We start from the raw sequence: 16,051 nt of genomic DNA on the forward strand, positions 1-16,051 counted from the left end.
TAAGGCTTACACATCCTCCCCATTGACCTATCCCGCAGGCTGTGAAGGGGTATTTTTAAGGTCAGGTGCATGCCAAATGGGCCAGAACTCAGCCACCTGGCCCTATATAACTGCTGAGGACTTGGGAGCATTGCCTCAGTGTGCCATTGAAGGAGAGAACACAGTTACTGATGGTCCCTAGCAACCTCATCTCAGTCCACTCCATTGAAAGTGGCCATCCCTCCACCTCCAGATCACATGACCGTGTCACATTTGATTCATTTCATTCATCATCATCAGAAATATTAACGTATGTACTGTCTACAATAGATCCCACAGGATGCTGTAAGCTGGAAACCAGAAACCTTGTACATCTTTCTCACCTCAAGTCCCCAGTGTCCAGCACAGCTCCTAAAACATGGTAGGTACTTGAATATTCATCAGATATATACCAAACAAATACAAGAAAGAAGGAAAACTTTCAACAGAATATTGGGACACCTGGGATGGATGGATAGAATGTGGCAGTGGAAAAACACAGGGTCCAGACCCTTGCCTATTTGGCTCAGTGGCAGCCACTGTTCACAGGCCCCAGACACCTCAGAGACTGCCCTGGCCCCTACCTGGCTCTCTCACACTTATACTCCCTGAGACTCCCCAAGGGGCCGCCCACCCTATCCCCATCCATCACAGGAGCCAGCGCTGCTTCCAAACAAGTTGTTTATTTGCAGATATAAAACAAGGTCCAACCACGGGTGGCAAGGGCATCCCAGGCTCACCTGCAGCAATGCCTCCCTGGCCAGAAAGGGCCTGTAGGACCAGAAATGTCAACTCTTCCCCATCCCCTAGTCAAAAATAATTGGGACTCCTAGCAGAAGCGTTACCCCAGTTAAAACCTACTCAACCAAGAAGAATGAGACAAACCAAGTGAAATGTCAATGAAAAACCAGTGGCTCTCGGGCATGGAGATGGCAATCAGCCACTCATACTCCAATGACAGGCCACCCTGGAAAAACCGTTCCCTGCAGAGTTTCCAAGGATGACATCTTGTCTTTCCCCTTGGGTAGGTCCCACTCTTGCAACAAGATAAAACCTTAGAACCTAAAAAATACACTTATGCCCCCAGAATTCCAAAGCCAGCTCACCCCACCTCACCTCATTCTACCACCACCCAGAACATTTTGCTAAAATTAATCTGCCTGTGCCCATCTAACAGGAGCCCATTCTCAGGAGACAGCCAGTAGGGTCACATCCTCCTATGCTCACCATACTCCTCTCGGGACATCCACTCAGACTGGTAGGTAGAAAGGTGAGCCACCACGGACGCTCCTAGCCAGACACTGAAGTTTCTATTGGAACCCGCCCAGACTGTGGCCTTGGTGGAGGAGACACGATCCCCCATCAGCTCCCTGAACAGGCGCTTTGTGAACCCGGGATAGAGGGTGTTGCCCCCGCAGGCCATCACATGGGAGACCAGCAGGGGGCGCAGGGAGATCTCGCAGGACTCCACGGATTCCACGATGGCCCGTGGGATGCTGGGCCCTGGCTGCTCGAACACCTGCGGGCTAAAGAACATCTCAGGAGCCACCCGCTGCATGGGGGTCAGCTCCACGCGGGAGCCATCTGGGAGCTGATAGGTGTTGCTCTCATCCAAGCCACTCTTCTGCCTCTCACGAAAGTCCAGGGCCTCCCCCAGATTCTGCGGCACGTAGCACTTGTTCATCTGAGTAATGGCGACCGTCTCCAGCTGAAACAGGCTGCGTCTATCGCAATCTTCCTTAAAGAGGCTCTTGAGGAGATAGGCGGAGAGATCCTGGCCGGCGAACTCCAGCGTCTTGCCACTGGCGGGCAAGGGGCGGCCCTGGTGAAAAGGCTGCACGCGGGTCAGGCCGTAGCCAGAATCAACCACCACTCCGGTCAGGAGGCCAGAGGCATACAGGGACATCTGCAGCTGGTCAGCCAGGAGAACGGATGGGACATGCAGCAACTCAAACAGGATCTGCAACAAGGGAGAATTCACTCAGTGCATTTCCCCCAGCCTGCTCAGTAGTCAAAGCTGAAGTCAGCACAGAGCCACGTCCTCAGGGGACTCTCGGGCTGCTCTAGGATGCTGCGCCCAGGGACCCTGGAGCTCATGCAGTGAGGATAAAGCAGCAGCTCTAGAGGATTAGAAGGGGAGCTGGGTTTGCCCTCAGGAGCTTGTCTGGTCATGGCCGTTCAGAAGATCACTTTGGTGGAGAGGTGAGAAGAGCTCTCTGGCTGCAAGAAATGGTTCTGGGACTGGCTGCAGGAGGGACATGGCCACGGGTCATATGTGCAGCCTGAACCGCCTCTTTAGAAGAAGGAAGAACAGATTAGAAAAGAAACAAGTGTTGCATATTCACCACTGCCTCCAAAAAGTGGAGGAAGACTAGAAAGACAGACAAGAAAGATAAGACAGACAAGAAAAAAGACAAACGGGTGGAAAGAATGAAAAAGGAAAGAAAATGAAAGAGAAAAGGAAAAAAGGGAAAGATGCTCACTGCCTGGGAGCAAAAGCCTTATTTATTCTTTTTTTTTAAATAAAAACCTTACAAACGTTAAGACAAACCTGGAATTTGGATATTTAGGGTTTGCCAGAGACCCTGGGCTGGTTTTCTCCCCCTGCCCCTCACCCCCTGAATCTTTACAAAGTCTCCCTGCCCCCCATTCCTCAGCTCTGGCTGCCTTCCCAAGGTTCTAATCCCATAGAAGCAGAAAGATCACAATAGTCAACCCTTCTGTGGCCCCAGCCACTTACCGCTTCAAGCCCCCACAAGCCTGTCATCTCCCCTCAGTGGGAGGGGGCTCTCTCTATTATTACTCTCAGAAAATTGTCCCCCCACCAGCCATTTCACAAAATAGCAGCCAAGGTCCTCTTTTTCAAATAGAAAATCAGATATGACTCCCCCATTTAAAACTCTCCATTTAAAACTCCCCAGGAACTTCCTATTCACTTAGAGCAGTGGCTGGCAAGCATTTTCTGTAAAGGGGATAGACAGTAAGGGTTGCCAAATTCAGCAAATAAAACTACAGGATGCCCAGTTACATATGACTGTCAAATCAATAATAAATAATACTGTAGTGTAAGTATGCCCCATGCAATATGAAACATACTTAAATACTAAGACATTATTTGTCATTTATCTGAAACTCAAGTCTAACTAGGACATCATGCATTTTATTTAACAAATCTACAATAGTAAATATTTTAACCTTTAACTTGATGTATGGTCTCAAACAGTCTCTGCTGCAACGACTGAACTCAGATGCGGGAGTATGAAAGCACACTCTGCCAAACCCTAAATATCAGAATTCCTGTTTTGCCTTGATGTTTGGAAAGTTTTTATTTAAAAAATAATAATAGGGCTTTGTCTACCAGGCAATAAGCATATTTTCTTTTTTCTTTCCTCCCCTTTCTGTCTTACACAACATATAAATGAATGCGTGTGGCTATGTTCCGATAAAACTTTATTTACAAAATAGGTGGTGGGCCGGATTTGGCTCACTGGGTTGCCAATCCTTGATTTAGAGTAGAATCCAAGCACTACCCACAGCCTACCAGGCCTACAAGGCCCACCCTCCGACAGCCTCACCATCCTACTTGCCTCTTGCCACTCTTGCTGCTGAAATCACCTCCGTCAGAGAAGCCCTTCCTGAGTACTCTCTTCAAACAGGTTCCCCACCCCAACAGTCCACCATGATCCCATTTCATTACGGTTCTAGAACTCATCGCTACCTGGAATTATCTGTCAACTCCTTCATGGAAGCTCTACTGAGGGCCAGAACATGGCCTATATCAGCAATTATGGAATCCATAAGCAAATAATCCCACGTCTTTCTCCCTGGTAACAACCCCCTTTCCACCGAGCACTTTGGTTGCTACATGTCCGTCTGCAGGTGGGGCCTCCATGAGCTCCCTTGCTTAGAGGCACACCAGGCACCCACTAGGCTCTTGGGAAATGTTTGTGGGGCAATTTGTTGGTTTCTATTTTTTTTTATTTTTTTTATTTTTATTTTTTTTTTTTTGAGACAAGGCCTTGCTCTGTTGCCCAGGCTAGAGTGCAGTGGCATGACCTCAGTTCACTCTATTCTCAACCTCCCAGGCTCAAGTGATCCTCCCACCTCAGCCTCCCAGGTAGCTGGGACCACAAGCATGCACCCTACGCCTGGCTAATTTTTGTATTTTTTTATAGAGACGGGATCTCACTATATTGCCCAGGCTGGTCGTGAACTCCTGGACTCAAGCGATCTGCCCACCCGCCGGGGACTCCCAAAGTGTTGGGATTACAGGCATATGCCACCACACTCAGTTGGCAATTTATCTTAAAAAGCACAATTCCTGGTGCCCAATCAGTCCAGACATAGTGTCAGTCTGTTTCCCGCTCCCGAGTGGGAGCAGCCCCCGGAAGGCCTCACCTCCAACATCTTCTTTCGGTCCGCAGGCTCCCTCAAGGGGGTCTCTGTGATGATCACAGGGGGGACCTCGTGCTCCCGTTTGTGGTTCTCCAACACAAATGACCAGAGGTACTGCACGCCCTCCCAGTTGAGGATGCGGCCCCGCTCGATGGGGTAGCTAAAGGTGTCAGGATGGCAAATGTCGATGCCCAGGCTCACGCGCCTCCGGGCGTAGCTGGGGCCAGGGTTCTCCTTGCACGGTAGGTAGTTCACGATGTTCGGGAAGACCATCTGAGGCTCATTCCAGCCAGCCGTGCCAGCCTTCAAAAAGCCAGACCCGTGGTCAATGATAACGGTTCTTGCAGCCATGGCGGAGGCAGAGGTGGGTGGGACCTGTGGATGCAAAGGATGGGGTTAGTTGTGCAGACAGCCTACACCACCATAAGCAGCTTCCCCCTCCACCCAACAGTCAAACCTCAGGGCTTCCCCTGAAGCTTGTCCACTGACCCCTCCAAGCCTTTGCACAAGCCATTACCTGAGCCTGGAACACTCTCCCCATCCCAAATTCCCAATCACCCTACCAGGCTCCCTTAATGGGCCACGTCCAGGAAGTGGCACCCACCCCTCCTGCCCACTCAAGCTTCTCCCGCTGCACTCTGCACACACATGTATCCTGAGGAGAGCACTCCTGCCCCATGATCCAACTCTGCAAAGATTACTCTTTGCAGACTCAGCAAGAAGCTTGCCACTTGGGAAGTCCTTGTAGACATTGGCTGCCTAATTAGAGGGCACAAGGAACATGAAACATCAGCCTCAGAGCCACCACCTTCAGTAATAACAATGTCATAGCAACAGCAGCAGAAGCAGGCGTTGTATCAGTGAGCATGGCAGCAGCTGCAGGGACCATTTCTGGAGAACATACCCTTTCTCCAGTACCACAAGGAACACTTTGCATGTTAGGTTGGACTAGGTAAAACTGCCATTTGTGTCTGTGAAAATGGTCAGAGATCAGCAATTTCACATGGTTTCACCTGATACATGGACTCATTTAATATCTGCCACAATGTATAAGGCAGGTGATGTCCACTTTATAGATGAAGAAACTGAGGCACAGAGGGGTAAGATTACTTTCCCAGGGGTATACAACTAACAAAAACAGAGTTAAGAGTCAAACACAAGCCAGACTGCAAAGGCTATGTCCTGAGCATCAAGCATGAGAGGCATCAGGCATCAGGTGTTAAACATGAGCTAAGCATCTAACACCTGATAAGGGAGACGATCAGGAAGATTCCATGATTGTGGTTAGTTTCTTCACCTGTAAAGCGGGGAGAACAACAGCCCCCCCTGCTGAAAAGGTAGCTATGGTCACTACCTGATGTCCAAACTTACTAAAAAGCTACAGTAGCCAAGACAATGTGGGGGTTACTGGTAAAAGAATAGTCAAGGCCAGGTGCGGTGGTTCACGCCTGTAATCTCAGCACTTTGGGAGGCCAAGGCGGGCAGATAACCCTGACGTTAGGAGTTCAAGACCAGCCTGGCCAACATGATGAAACCCCATCTCTATTAAAAGTACAAAAATTAGCCGGCGTGGTGGCGCACTTTTAATCCCAGCTACTCGGGAGGCAGAGGAACAAGAATCGCTTGAAACTGGGAGGCGGATGTTGCAATGAGCCAAGATTGCACCATCACACTCCAGAATAGGTGACAGAGTGAGACTCCATCTCAAAAAATAAATAAAAATTTAAAAAAAAATAGTCACATAGATCCATGGAACAGAAAGTCCAGAAACAGGCTCACACACAAAACAAGTGTTGCTTGATCTCTGACAAAGTCCCAAAAAATAATTAAATGGAGAAATGATAGTCTTTACAACAAATAGCAAAGAACAATTGGACGTCCATATACAAAAAAAAGAACCTTAGCCTATACCTCACACCTTATAAAAAATTAACTTAAAATGGATCATAGAAATAAATGTAAAACCTGAAACCATAACACTTCTAAAAGAACACCTAGTAGGAGAAACCGTGAAGGCAAAGTTTCCTTAGAACATTAGAAGCCTGACCCACAAAAGAACAAATTGATAAACTGGACTTCATCACATTTAGGAACTTTTGTCCTTCAGAGACGCTATTTACTATAAAGAGAATGAAAAGACAAGCCACAGACTGGGAGAAAATACTTACAAATCATATATTTAATACAGAACTCTCAAAACCCAGTAATAGGAGAAACAAGCCAATTTTTTTTAAATGGGCAAAAGCTTTGAAGAGTCACTTCACCAAAGAAGATAGATGGATGGCAGATAAGCACATAAAAATGTATTCAGCATCATTACTCATTAGGGAAATGCCAGTTAAAATCACAACAAGATATTTCTATGTACCTACCTATCAGAATGACTGAAATTAAGGACCAGCCTTACCAAGTGCTGACAAGGAAGTGGAGAAATTGGAAATCTCATGCACGGTTGGTGGGAATGGAAAATGGTGTGTCAGTTTCTTAAAAAGTTCAACATACTTTGGGAGGCCAAGACGGGCACCTGAGATTGGGAGTTAAGAGACCAGCTTGACCAACATGGAGAAACCTCGTCTCTACTAAAAATACAAAAAATAAAAAAAACCGGGTGTGGTGGCGCATGCCTGTAATCCCAGCTACTCGGGAGGTTGAAGCATGAGAATCTCTTGAACCCAGGAGGTGGAGGTTGCAGTGAGCCGAGATCGCACCATTGTACTCCAGCCTGGGTGACAAGAGTGAAACTCTGTCCCCCTCCACCCAAAAAAAAAAAAAAAAAAGGTTCAACATACACCTACCATATGACCTGCACTTCCCCTCTTAGGTATTTAACTCAAGGGAAATGAAAACGTACCTTAACACAAACACCTTTATGCACATACATATAGTAGCCGGAGAACCTTATTCCTAATGGTCAAAAACTAGAAACAACCCAAAGCCCTTCAGCTAGGGAATGGACAGACAAATCTCCATTCAGGGGAATACTACCTGGCAACAAAACAGAATGAACAACAGATATGCACCATAACATGAATACATGCATAAATCTCAAATGCCCGAGGCCAAAAGAAGCCAGACCCTAAAGACGACAAACCGTATGACTCCATTCCCGTGACATTCTGGAGAACGTAAAACTATAAGGACCAAAATCAGATCAGTGGCCACCGGCTGCCAGGTGGTGAGAGAGGATGACCAGAGGGGGCATGGCAGAATCTGGGGCCATGACAGAACTATGCTATATCTTGTTTGTGGAGCTGGGCACACTTCCGTATGCATTTGTCAAATTCCCACAACTAATTCTTTCTAGAGTAAAAACACAATGTTTTTGAGACAGGATCTTGCTCTTGCACAGGCTGGAGGGCAGTGGCACGATCATGTCTCACTTCAGCCTCAATCTCCTAGCCTCAAGCAATCCTCCCACATCAGCCTCCTGGGTAGTTGGGACTACAGGTGCAAGCCACCCACACCCAGCTAATTTTCCTAGGCAACAGCCTGGGCTGGTCTCAAACTCCTGGGCTCAAGCAATCTGCCCACCTAGGCCTCCCAAAGTGCTGGGATTACAGGTGTAAGCCAACACATCTGGCCCTAGTGGAAAAAAAAAAAAAAGAAAAAAAGGGAAAAATGCAGCGGGTATGGGGGTGTGGTAATATTCGATGAAAGGTATATGAACTCATCTTGCAGAATACAAATTGTCAGACAGACTGGGTACCTAGACTATACGTGGGTGCTTCCCGTAAGACAGGCCTCCAGAAAGGCAGCTCAGGCCGAAGGCAGCATTCTGGGGCTGTGGCTCCCCCAGCTATCTGCTCGGCTCCGTTTCTGGACAGCAGTTGCATCTACCCATCACTACTGAGCATGACAACCATGGCCTGGCCCTGGCCAGCGGCTCCCTGCTGTCACCAGCCGTGGGGCAGAGAACAGGCTTCTCTGCCTTTAATCAGCTCTGACATAGACCCGGGGAGAGCCGAGAAGGAGCGTGGAGATGGAGCTGCGGTGGCCCGGCCTCCTGCCTCGCCTCCTGGCAGGTTGAGTGATGGATTCCTCACACTCCATCATCCAGAGTGACCGAGAACTGGCTGCCTGCATGACATTCCGGGAAGCGGGCTCTGCTGCTGACAAGGCCCTCTGCATCAGACAGCAGGTGACTGATACATGCTTCTCGGCCCTGGCACGTGGAGTCATGGGAGACACTGGCAGAGTGATCTCCACCGGGGCTGTGAACAAAGTGCGCATGGCAGGGGTAGGGGATGGGAGAGGACTCCAGGTTGGTGGCCCAAGTGACCTGGCCTGGGAGTAGGAGGGTGGGAGGCAGGGGCCATCCTTCCCCTGGCACATGACTGTAAAAGAAAGTCTGGATGGCTCCAAGGAGCCAGCTTTCAGGACAGAGATAAAATCTGTATATGCAAAAGCATTTTTACTGAGCCACCAATTCTACAAATTCCCATAAGCATCTACCTAGGTATAAAACCTGTTCTAGGCTGGCACGATTTCTCCCCTTCTGGAGTTTACATTCTAGTAAGAAAGAACGTCCATAAGCACCAAAACAAACACAGCATGCCAAGGAAAATCAGTACAGCAGAGAAAAAGAAAACCTGGTAAGGACAGGGAACTCAAGAGGCACAGAGGCACAATGTTATTTTCAGCAGAGCAGTCATCAAAGGCCTCCCCTAGGGTGACATCTGAGCAGAAAACTGAATGAAGTGAGGGAATAAGGCACATGAATACCTGGAAAAGCATTCCGCCCCAAAGGAACAGCAAGTGCAAAGGCCCTGAGGAAGACAAGGTCAGGTGAGTTCTAGGATCAGCCAGGAGGTCTGTGTAGCAGGGACACGGTGAGTGGAGGGAGGATACTGGAGATCTGAGAAGGGCCTTGTAGACCTTTGTATCATGCTTGCAGATGTGGGAGGCCACTGGGGGCTTGGCCAGAGGAATGGCATGATCTGACTTCACTTGTGAAAGGATCATTTCGGCCAACAGAAAGGACAGACTGCAAAGAGCAGAAGAAAGATTACAGAAGGTGAAAGGTGTGGGTAGCCTGCGATAAAGGGGTGGCCAGGAAGAGGGTGCAAGGTGATCAGATTCTGTATATACCTAAGTAAGGCAGATAGACTGAAATATGAGACCAGGAGAAGAATGAAGGAAGACACCACAATTTTTAGCCTGAAAAGCTAGAAGAATAAAGTATCCATTTACTATGATGGAAAAGACCATGGGGGAACAGTTTGGCATTTGGGAGGAAATTAGGAAATGTATTTGGGACATGTTAAGTTGGAGGTGTCTATTAAATATATGTAAAGATGTCTGAGCTAATGGTGTAACTGGGAGTTCCTGAATGGATGGAATTGAAAGTGGTTGACGTCAGGCAAGGTAGCTCATGCCTACAATCCCAGCACTTTGGAAGGCCAAGGCAGGTGGATCACCTGAGGTCAGAAGTTTCAGACCAGTCTGGCCAACATGGCAAAATCCCATCTCTACTGAAAAATAGAAAAATTAGCTAGGTGTGGTGGCATGCACCTGTAATCCCAGCTACTCAGGAGGCTGAGGCAGGAGAATTGCTTGAACCCAGGAGGTGGAGGGTGCCGTGAGCCGAGATCATGCCACTGCACTCCAGCCTGGGTGACAGAGTGAGACTCCGTCTCAAAAAAAAAAAACAAAGAAAGTGGTTGGGATGGAAGTGATCATGAAGAGATGTAGTGTATACAAAGACTCATGCCTGAGGGCCTCTAAGGTCTAGTGGCCAGGCCTTGGGAAGGCACCAATAAAGAGGACTGAGTAAGAGTGGCCAGGGAGGAGAGCGGGAAGCCCAGAGGGAACAGTGTCCCGGGGCCAAGCAGAGAAAGTATTTCAAGAAAGGAAGAATGGAATGGGGTGAGAAATTAGGAGGAAGACAAAGGACTATCCATTGCATTTAGCAACATGGAAGTTACCAGCAGCCTTGGCTAAAGCATGTCCATTGAAGAGGTGAGAAAAAGCTTGAAAAGGTTGATTCAAGAAAGGGTGAGACATTGAGAGCGATTCTACCAAACTGACCCAGGCTCTGCAAAAATATCACAGCATACACAACAATGAAATGTTAAAGAAGTGTTCAAAATTGAAGGACATGGCAACCAACACCATGCACACTTTGTGACCCCAGATTGGAGGGGGAAAGAAAAAAGCATTGAGGTACATTACCATAGGCTTCTAATGCTCACCAGGATAGAGTAAGCCTCTTTCAGCCTTCTTTCCTACTGAGTAGGACTAAAAATTCTGGACAAAACAAAAAAACAAACAAACAAACAAAAAAACCGAACTACCTGAGGACAAGGAGTGAAAAAAATAACAGGCAGACTGAAAAGAATCAAAACTCGGAGAAGCAACCTGCAGAGGGTCAGGTTCCTATTTATTTTTCTGTCCTCTCTCAAACTTTGACCTGAGACAAGTTTCCAGCACAGCCAAGACTGAGCGAAATCCTGTCTCTCTGGACCAAGAGAAGGAATCTATGCAACTCAAAGAGTTGGGGAAGAATACTGAAGAAATGGCAGCCAGTCAGAGAAAGGATTCCCCACATTCTACATATGAACGGGCACAGGTCCCAGCTCACCTGTGCATGGCTGGGACACACCCATGGCAGAAGAGCACAGGCCTTTGTACCGAACTCACAGCAGAATCACCACCCACAAAGGGCAAGATGGAGTTACAGGTCACGTGTAACAGGGTTGACTGAAGGCTAAAACACAACCAAGTAAATGTTCTCCATGGGATGTTAAAAGAACACAGAGTCTCGCAGCATAATGCTTAAGTATTTTTACCCTAAAAAGCTATTATGATTTTAGCCTGGGTGCATAGGCTCACACCTGTAATACTAGCACTTTGGGAGGCCAAAGCACGTGGATCACTTGAGCTCAGCAGTTTGAGACCAGCCTGGGCAACATGGTAAAACCCCATCTCTCCCAAAAATACAAAAAAAAAAAAAATCAGCCAGACGTGGTGGTGTGTGCTGTGGTCCCAACTACTCAGGAGGCTGAGGTGGAAAGATTGCTTGAGCCCAGGAGGCGGAGTTTGCGCCACTGCACTCCAGTCTAGAGACAATGGGAGTAAAATCCTGTCTCAAAAAAAAAAAAAAAAAAAGGCTATTAATATTTTGAGTTCTATTGCATAGCCTGGTGAATACAGTTCATAACAGAGTATTGTACATTTCAAATTTGCTGACAGTAAATTTTGAAAGCTCTCATCACAAATAATGTTAAGGATTAGAGGTAATGGATGTGTTAACCAGCTTGATTTACTTATTCTACCTTGTATTCATAAATTATAACATCATGTTGTACCCCATGCATTTATACAATTGTAAATTCTCAATTTACAACAAAAAATAAAATAAAAACAAAAAAAAGTTCTGCTCCATAGTAGAATGGAGAGGACAGAGGAATGAGTAAGGGGATTTTCAAATATCGATAGAAATTATTCAATCTAAAAAACAGAAAAAAATTACTGAGCAAAGCTTCAGAGACCTGTGGGGCAATATAAAGAGAGCTAACGTTCATGTCACTGAAGTTTCAAAGTGAGAGAAAAAAGATTGGCTCAGGAAAAGTTTTAAAGACATAATGGCTAAAAATGTCCCGAATTTGGTCAAAGACAAATCTACAAAGCCAGGAAGCTCAGCACACCCCATAGAAACTAAATTCAAAGAAAACCATGCAAACTACCCAGAAAACCACAGTATAACCCAAGTGCTGAATACCAAATTTTTTTTTAAATTTTCAAAGAATCCAAAGAAAAAAAAAAACACTAAATACAGATGAATATCGCTTTGAATGACTGCAGACTTCCCACCAGGGGAAATGGAGTCCAGAAGACAGTCAGGCATCTTTAAAGGACTGAAAGAAAAGAGATATCAACTCAGAATTCTATACCCAGCAAAAAATCTTCCAGGAATGAAGACAAGATATTCTTAGATGAAGGAAAACTAAGAAAATTGCCAGCAGAACTGCTTTAAAAAGAAATGCTAATTAAAGCTCTTCAGGCTGAAGGAAAATAATGCTGAATCTAGCACTCAGGAATGAAGAAAGAGGAACAGAAATGGTAAATACTTAGAAAATTATGATGTCTATTTTTCTCCTCTCAAAATATGTATGGCCATTGAAAGCAAAGATATGGTATAGCCTACTACTTACCTAGATTGTAGGATATAGCCATTTGCTCCTAAGCTACGAACTGGTACAGCATGTTATTGCACTTAATATTGTAGGCAATTGTAACATAATGGCATGTATTGTATTGTTTTGTTGGTAGATATATAGTCTTGCTATGCTACAAACTGGTACAGCGTGTTATTGTACTGAATACTGTAGGCGATTGTAACATAATGGTATGTATTGTCTTGTTTTGTTGGTAGATATGGAGTCTGGCTATGGTACAAACAGGTATGGTGTGTTATTGTACTTAATACTGTAGGCAATTGTAACATAATGGTATGTATTGTTTTGTTGGTAGATCTAGAGTCTTGCTATGCTACAAACTGGTACAGCATGTTATTGTACTGAATAGTGTAGGCAACTGTAACATAATTGTACGTATTGTTTTGTTTTGTTGGTAGATACGGAGTCTGCTATGTTGTTCGGGCTGGTTTTGAATACCTGTCCTCAAGGGTTCTTCCTGCCTTGGCTTCTCAAAGGGCCAGGACTACAGGAATGAGCTACCATATCCAGCCAGTAAGTATTTGTGTATCTTAACATAGAAAAGGTACAGTAGAACTACAATATTGTAATCTTATGGGACTACCATCATATATGCCATCTGTGGTTGACCAAAATGTCATGTGGTGAATGACTGTAATTGAAATTGAAAATGGAAAACAAACAGTGAAAAGTCAATAAAGCCAAAAGCTAAAAGCTAGTTCTTTGAAAAGATCAAAGACTAAGAAAAAAGAGAAAAGACACAAAAGCCTGCGATCAGGAATGAGGTGGCATCACTTCAGACTCTACAGACATGAAAAGGATAACAAGAGAATATTAGGAACAACGTTCTACCTGATGCTTTGACAATTTAGGTAAAAGAGATAAATCCTTTAAAGACATAAACTACCAAAGCTCAGTCAAGAAGAAATATATATTTAAATAGCCATATGACTATTAGAAATAGACTTTTTAGTTACAAACCTTCAACACAAAATACTCTAGGTCTAAATGGTTTCCACTGGAGAATTTTACCCAGCATTTAAGAAAGAAATAATACTAATGGTACACAATCTCTCCCAGAAAGCAAGAGAGGAGGCAACACACCCTAACTCAGTTTGTGGAGCCAGTATTACCTTGAACCAAAAGCAAAGATATTACAAAATAAAATAAAACTCAAACCAAAATCTTTCCTGAAGATATATTATTCTTTAATAAGATTTTGGCAAGGCCAGTAATATATAAAAAGAATAACACACAATGACTAAATGGGGCTTCTCCCAGGAATGCAACACTGGTTCAATATTTTTAAATCGGTATGATTCAAACAAGTAACAGACTGAAAAAGAAAAACCACATGACTGTCTCAACAGATGCAAAAAAAAATCAATGGATAGAATTCAACATGCATTTATCATAAAATTTTTTAACAACTAGGAACCGAAAAGACTTTCCTTATCCTAATAAAGAGAATATCCAAACACCTACAACTCACATGGGTAATGGTGAGAAGCAGGATGCTCTCCAAGACTGGGAACAAGGTAAAGATAGGTCAGTTCTCACCATGCATATTCAACATTGAACTGGAAGTCCTAAACCAGTGCAATATGGCAAGAATAAAGAAACAGAAGACACATGAATTGGAAAGAAATAAAACTATCCCTATTTGCAGAAGACATAACTGTCTAAGTAGAACATGCCAAAGAATCTACGAAAAAGATCCTAGAACTAATAAGTGAGTTTGACTAAGTCATAAGATACAAGTTAAATGTTTTAGAAACCAATTATATTTTATATACTATCAATAAATAGCTGAAAAGTGTTTCTTTAAAAAAGTATAATTTACAATGGCATCAAAAATTATGAGAAAAATACAAAAATTAGCCGGGCGCAGTGGCGGGCGCCTGTAGTCCCAGCCACATGGGAGGCTGAGGCAGGAGAATGGCATGAACCCGGGAGGCGGAGCTTGCAGTGAGTGGAGATCGCGCCACTGCACTCCAGCCTGGGAGACAGAGTGAGACTCCGTCTCAAAAAAAAAAAAAAAAAATGAGAGAGATACTTTGTTATAAATCTAACAAAACATTAAATATGCTGAAAACTACAAAATACTGATGAAATAAATCAAAGAAAACCTAAATAGAGAGATGACCAGGCGTGGTGGCTCAAGCCTATAAACCCAGCACTTTGGGAGGCTGAGACGGGTGAGTTGCCTGAGCTCAGGAGTTCACAACCAGCCCGGACAACACAGTGAAACCCCATCTCTACTAAAATACAAACAAAAAATTGGCCAGGCGTGGCGGCGTATGCCTGTAGTCCCAGCTACTTGGGAGGCTGAGGCAGGAGAATTGCCTGAGACTGGGAGGCGGCGGTTGCAGTAAGCTGAGATCACACCACTGCACTTTACCCTGGGTGACAAAGTGAGACTCCGTCTCAAAAAAAAAAAAGAAAAAAAAGAAAAAAATAGATATGCTATGTTCACAGATTAGACAATTTAATATCATTAAAATGTCATTTCTACCTAAACCGCTTTATAGATTCAACTCTAATCAAAATCTCAGAATCCCAGCAGGATTACTGTTAGATATCAACAAGTTGATTCTAAAGTGTATATAGTAAGGAAAAGGAATTAGAAGAGCCAAAACAATTTTTAAAAGAACAAAGTTGGAAGACTCACACTATCTGATTTCAAGGCCCACTATTAAGTTTACAATAATCAAGATAGAGCTGGGTGTGGTAGCTCACACCTATAATCCCAGCACTTTGGGAGGCCAAGGCAGGCAGATCACTTGAGCTCAAGAGTTCGAGACCAGCCTGGGCAACATGATGAAGCCCCATTTCTAGTAAAAATACAAAAAAAAGAAAAAACTTAGCCAGGTTCAGTGGCATGCGCCTGTAGTCCCAGTTACTCGGGAGGCCGCAGCGAGCTGAGATCATATAATTGTACTCCAACCTGGGTGACACAACCAGACCCTGTCTCAAAAAAAAAAAAAAAAAAAAAAAAAAGACAGAAAACTCAATCATCAAGAAAATGTGAAGTTGGTAAAAGCACAGTCACATGGATCAGTAGAAAAGAATACAGAGTCCAAGAATAGACTCATACAAATCTAATCGATTGATTTTGACAAAAGTACAAGGACAATTCAGTGATGAAAAGATAGTCTTTCAACACATGGTGCTGGAAAAACTGGACTCCTCCATGTAAAAATAACCTCGACTCATTCCTCACTTATTTACAAAAAAAAAAAATTTAACTCAAAGTGGATCATGTAAAATATACATATAAAACAGAAAATTATAAAACTTCTGCAAAAAACATGAGAACATCTTTGTGACCTTAGATCTAAGAACATTTAAGTGTTCTTAGGTATAACATCAAAAGTACCACCCATAAAAGAAAAAGTTAATATCCTGGACTTCACTAAGATTTTAAAATTCTACTCTTTGAAAGACACTATTAAGAGAATGAAAATGAAAAGCCACAGACT

At 44.5% G+C, this 16,051-nt stretch overlaps 1 protein-coding gene across 3 annotated transcripts in view; it reads right to left on the reverse strand.

Moving 5' to 3' along the window:
- Nucleotides 1–682: 682 nt before the first annotated feature.
- LOC105483136 (actin like 8) overlaps nt 683–16,051 on the reverse strand; it is a 73,865-nt gene continuing 58,496 nt past the window's right edge. For 2 of the 3 annotated variants that reach the window (XM_071072358.1, XM_071072354.1), the window contains exons 2-3: nt 4,417–4,788; nt 691–1,978 (exon numbers count right to left, since the gene is read on the reverse strand). In XM_071072358.1, the coding sequence (XP_070928459.1) occupies nt 1,226–1,978; nt 4,417–4,764 (1,101 nt within the window). In that variant the 5' untranslated portion in view covers nt 4,765–4,788 and the 3' untranslated portion in view covers nt 691–1,225. Of the gene's footprint in view, nt 1,979–4,416; nt 4,789–16,051 lie in introns of all 3 variants that reach the window. The other variant, XM_011743807.2, reaches the window with a different exon arrangement.

Source organism: Macaca nemestrina, chromosome 1 (assembly GCF_043159975.1).
Source record: "Macaca nemestrina isolate mMacNem1 chromosome 1, mMacNem.hap1, whole genome shotgun sequence".
Lineage (NCBI taxonomy): Eukaryota > Metazoa > Chordata > Mammalia > Primates > Cercopithecidae > Macaca > Macaca nemestrina.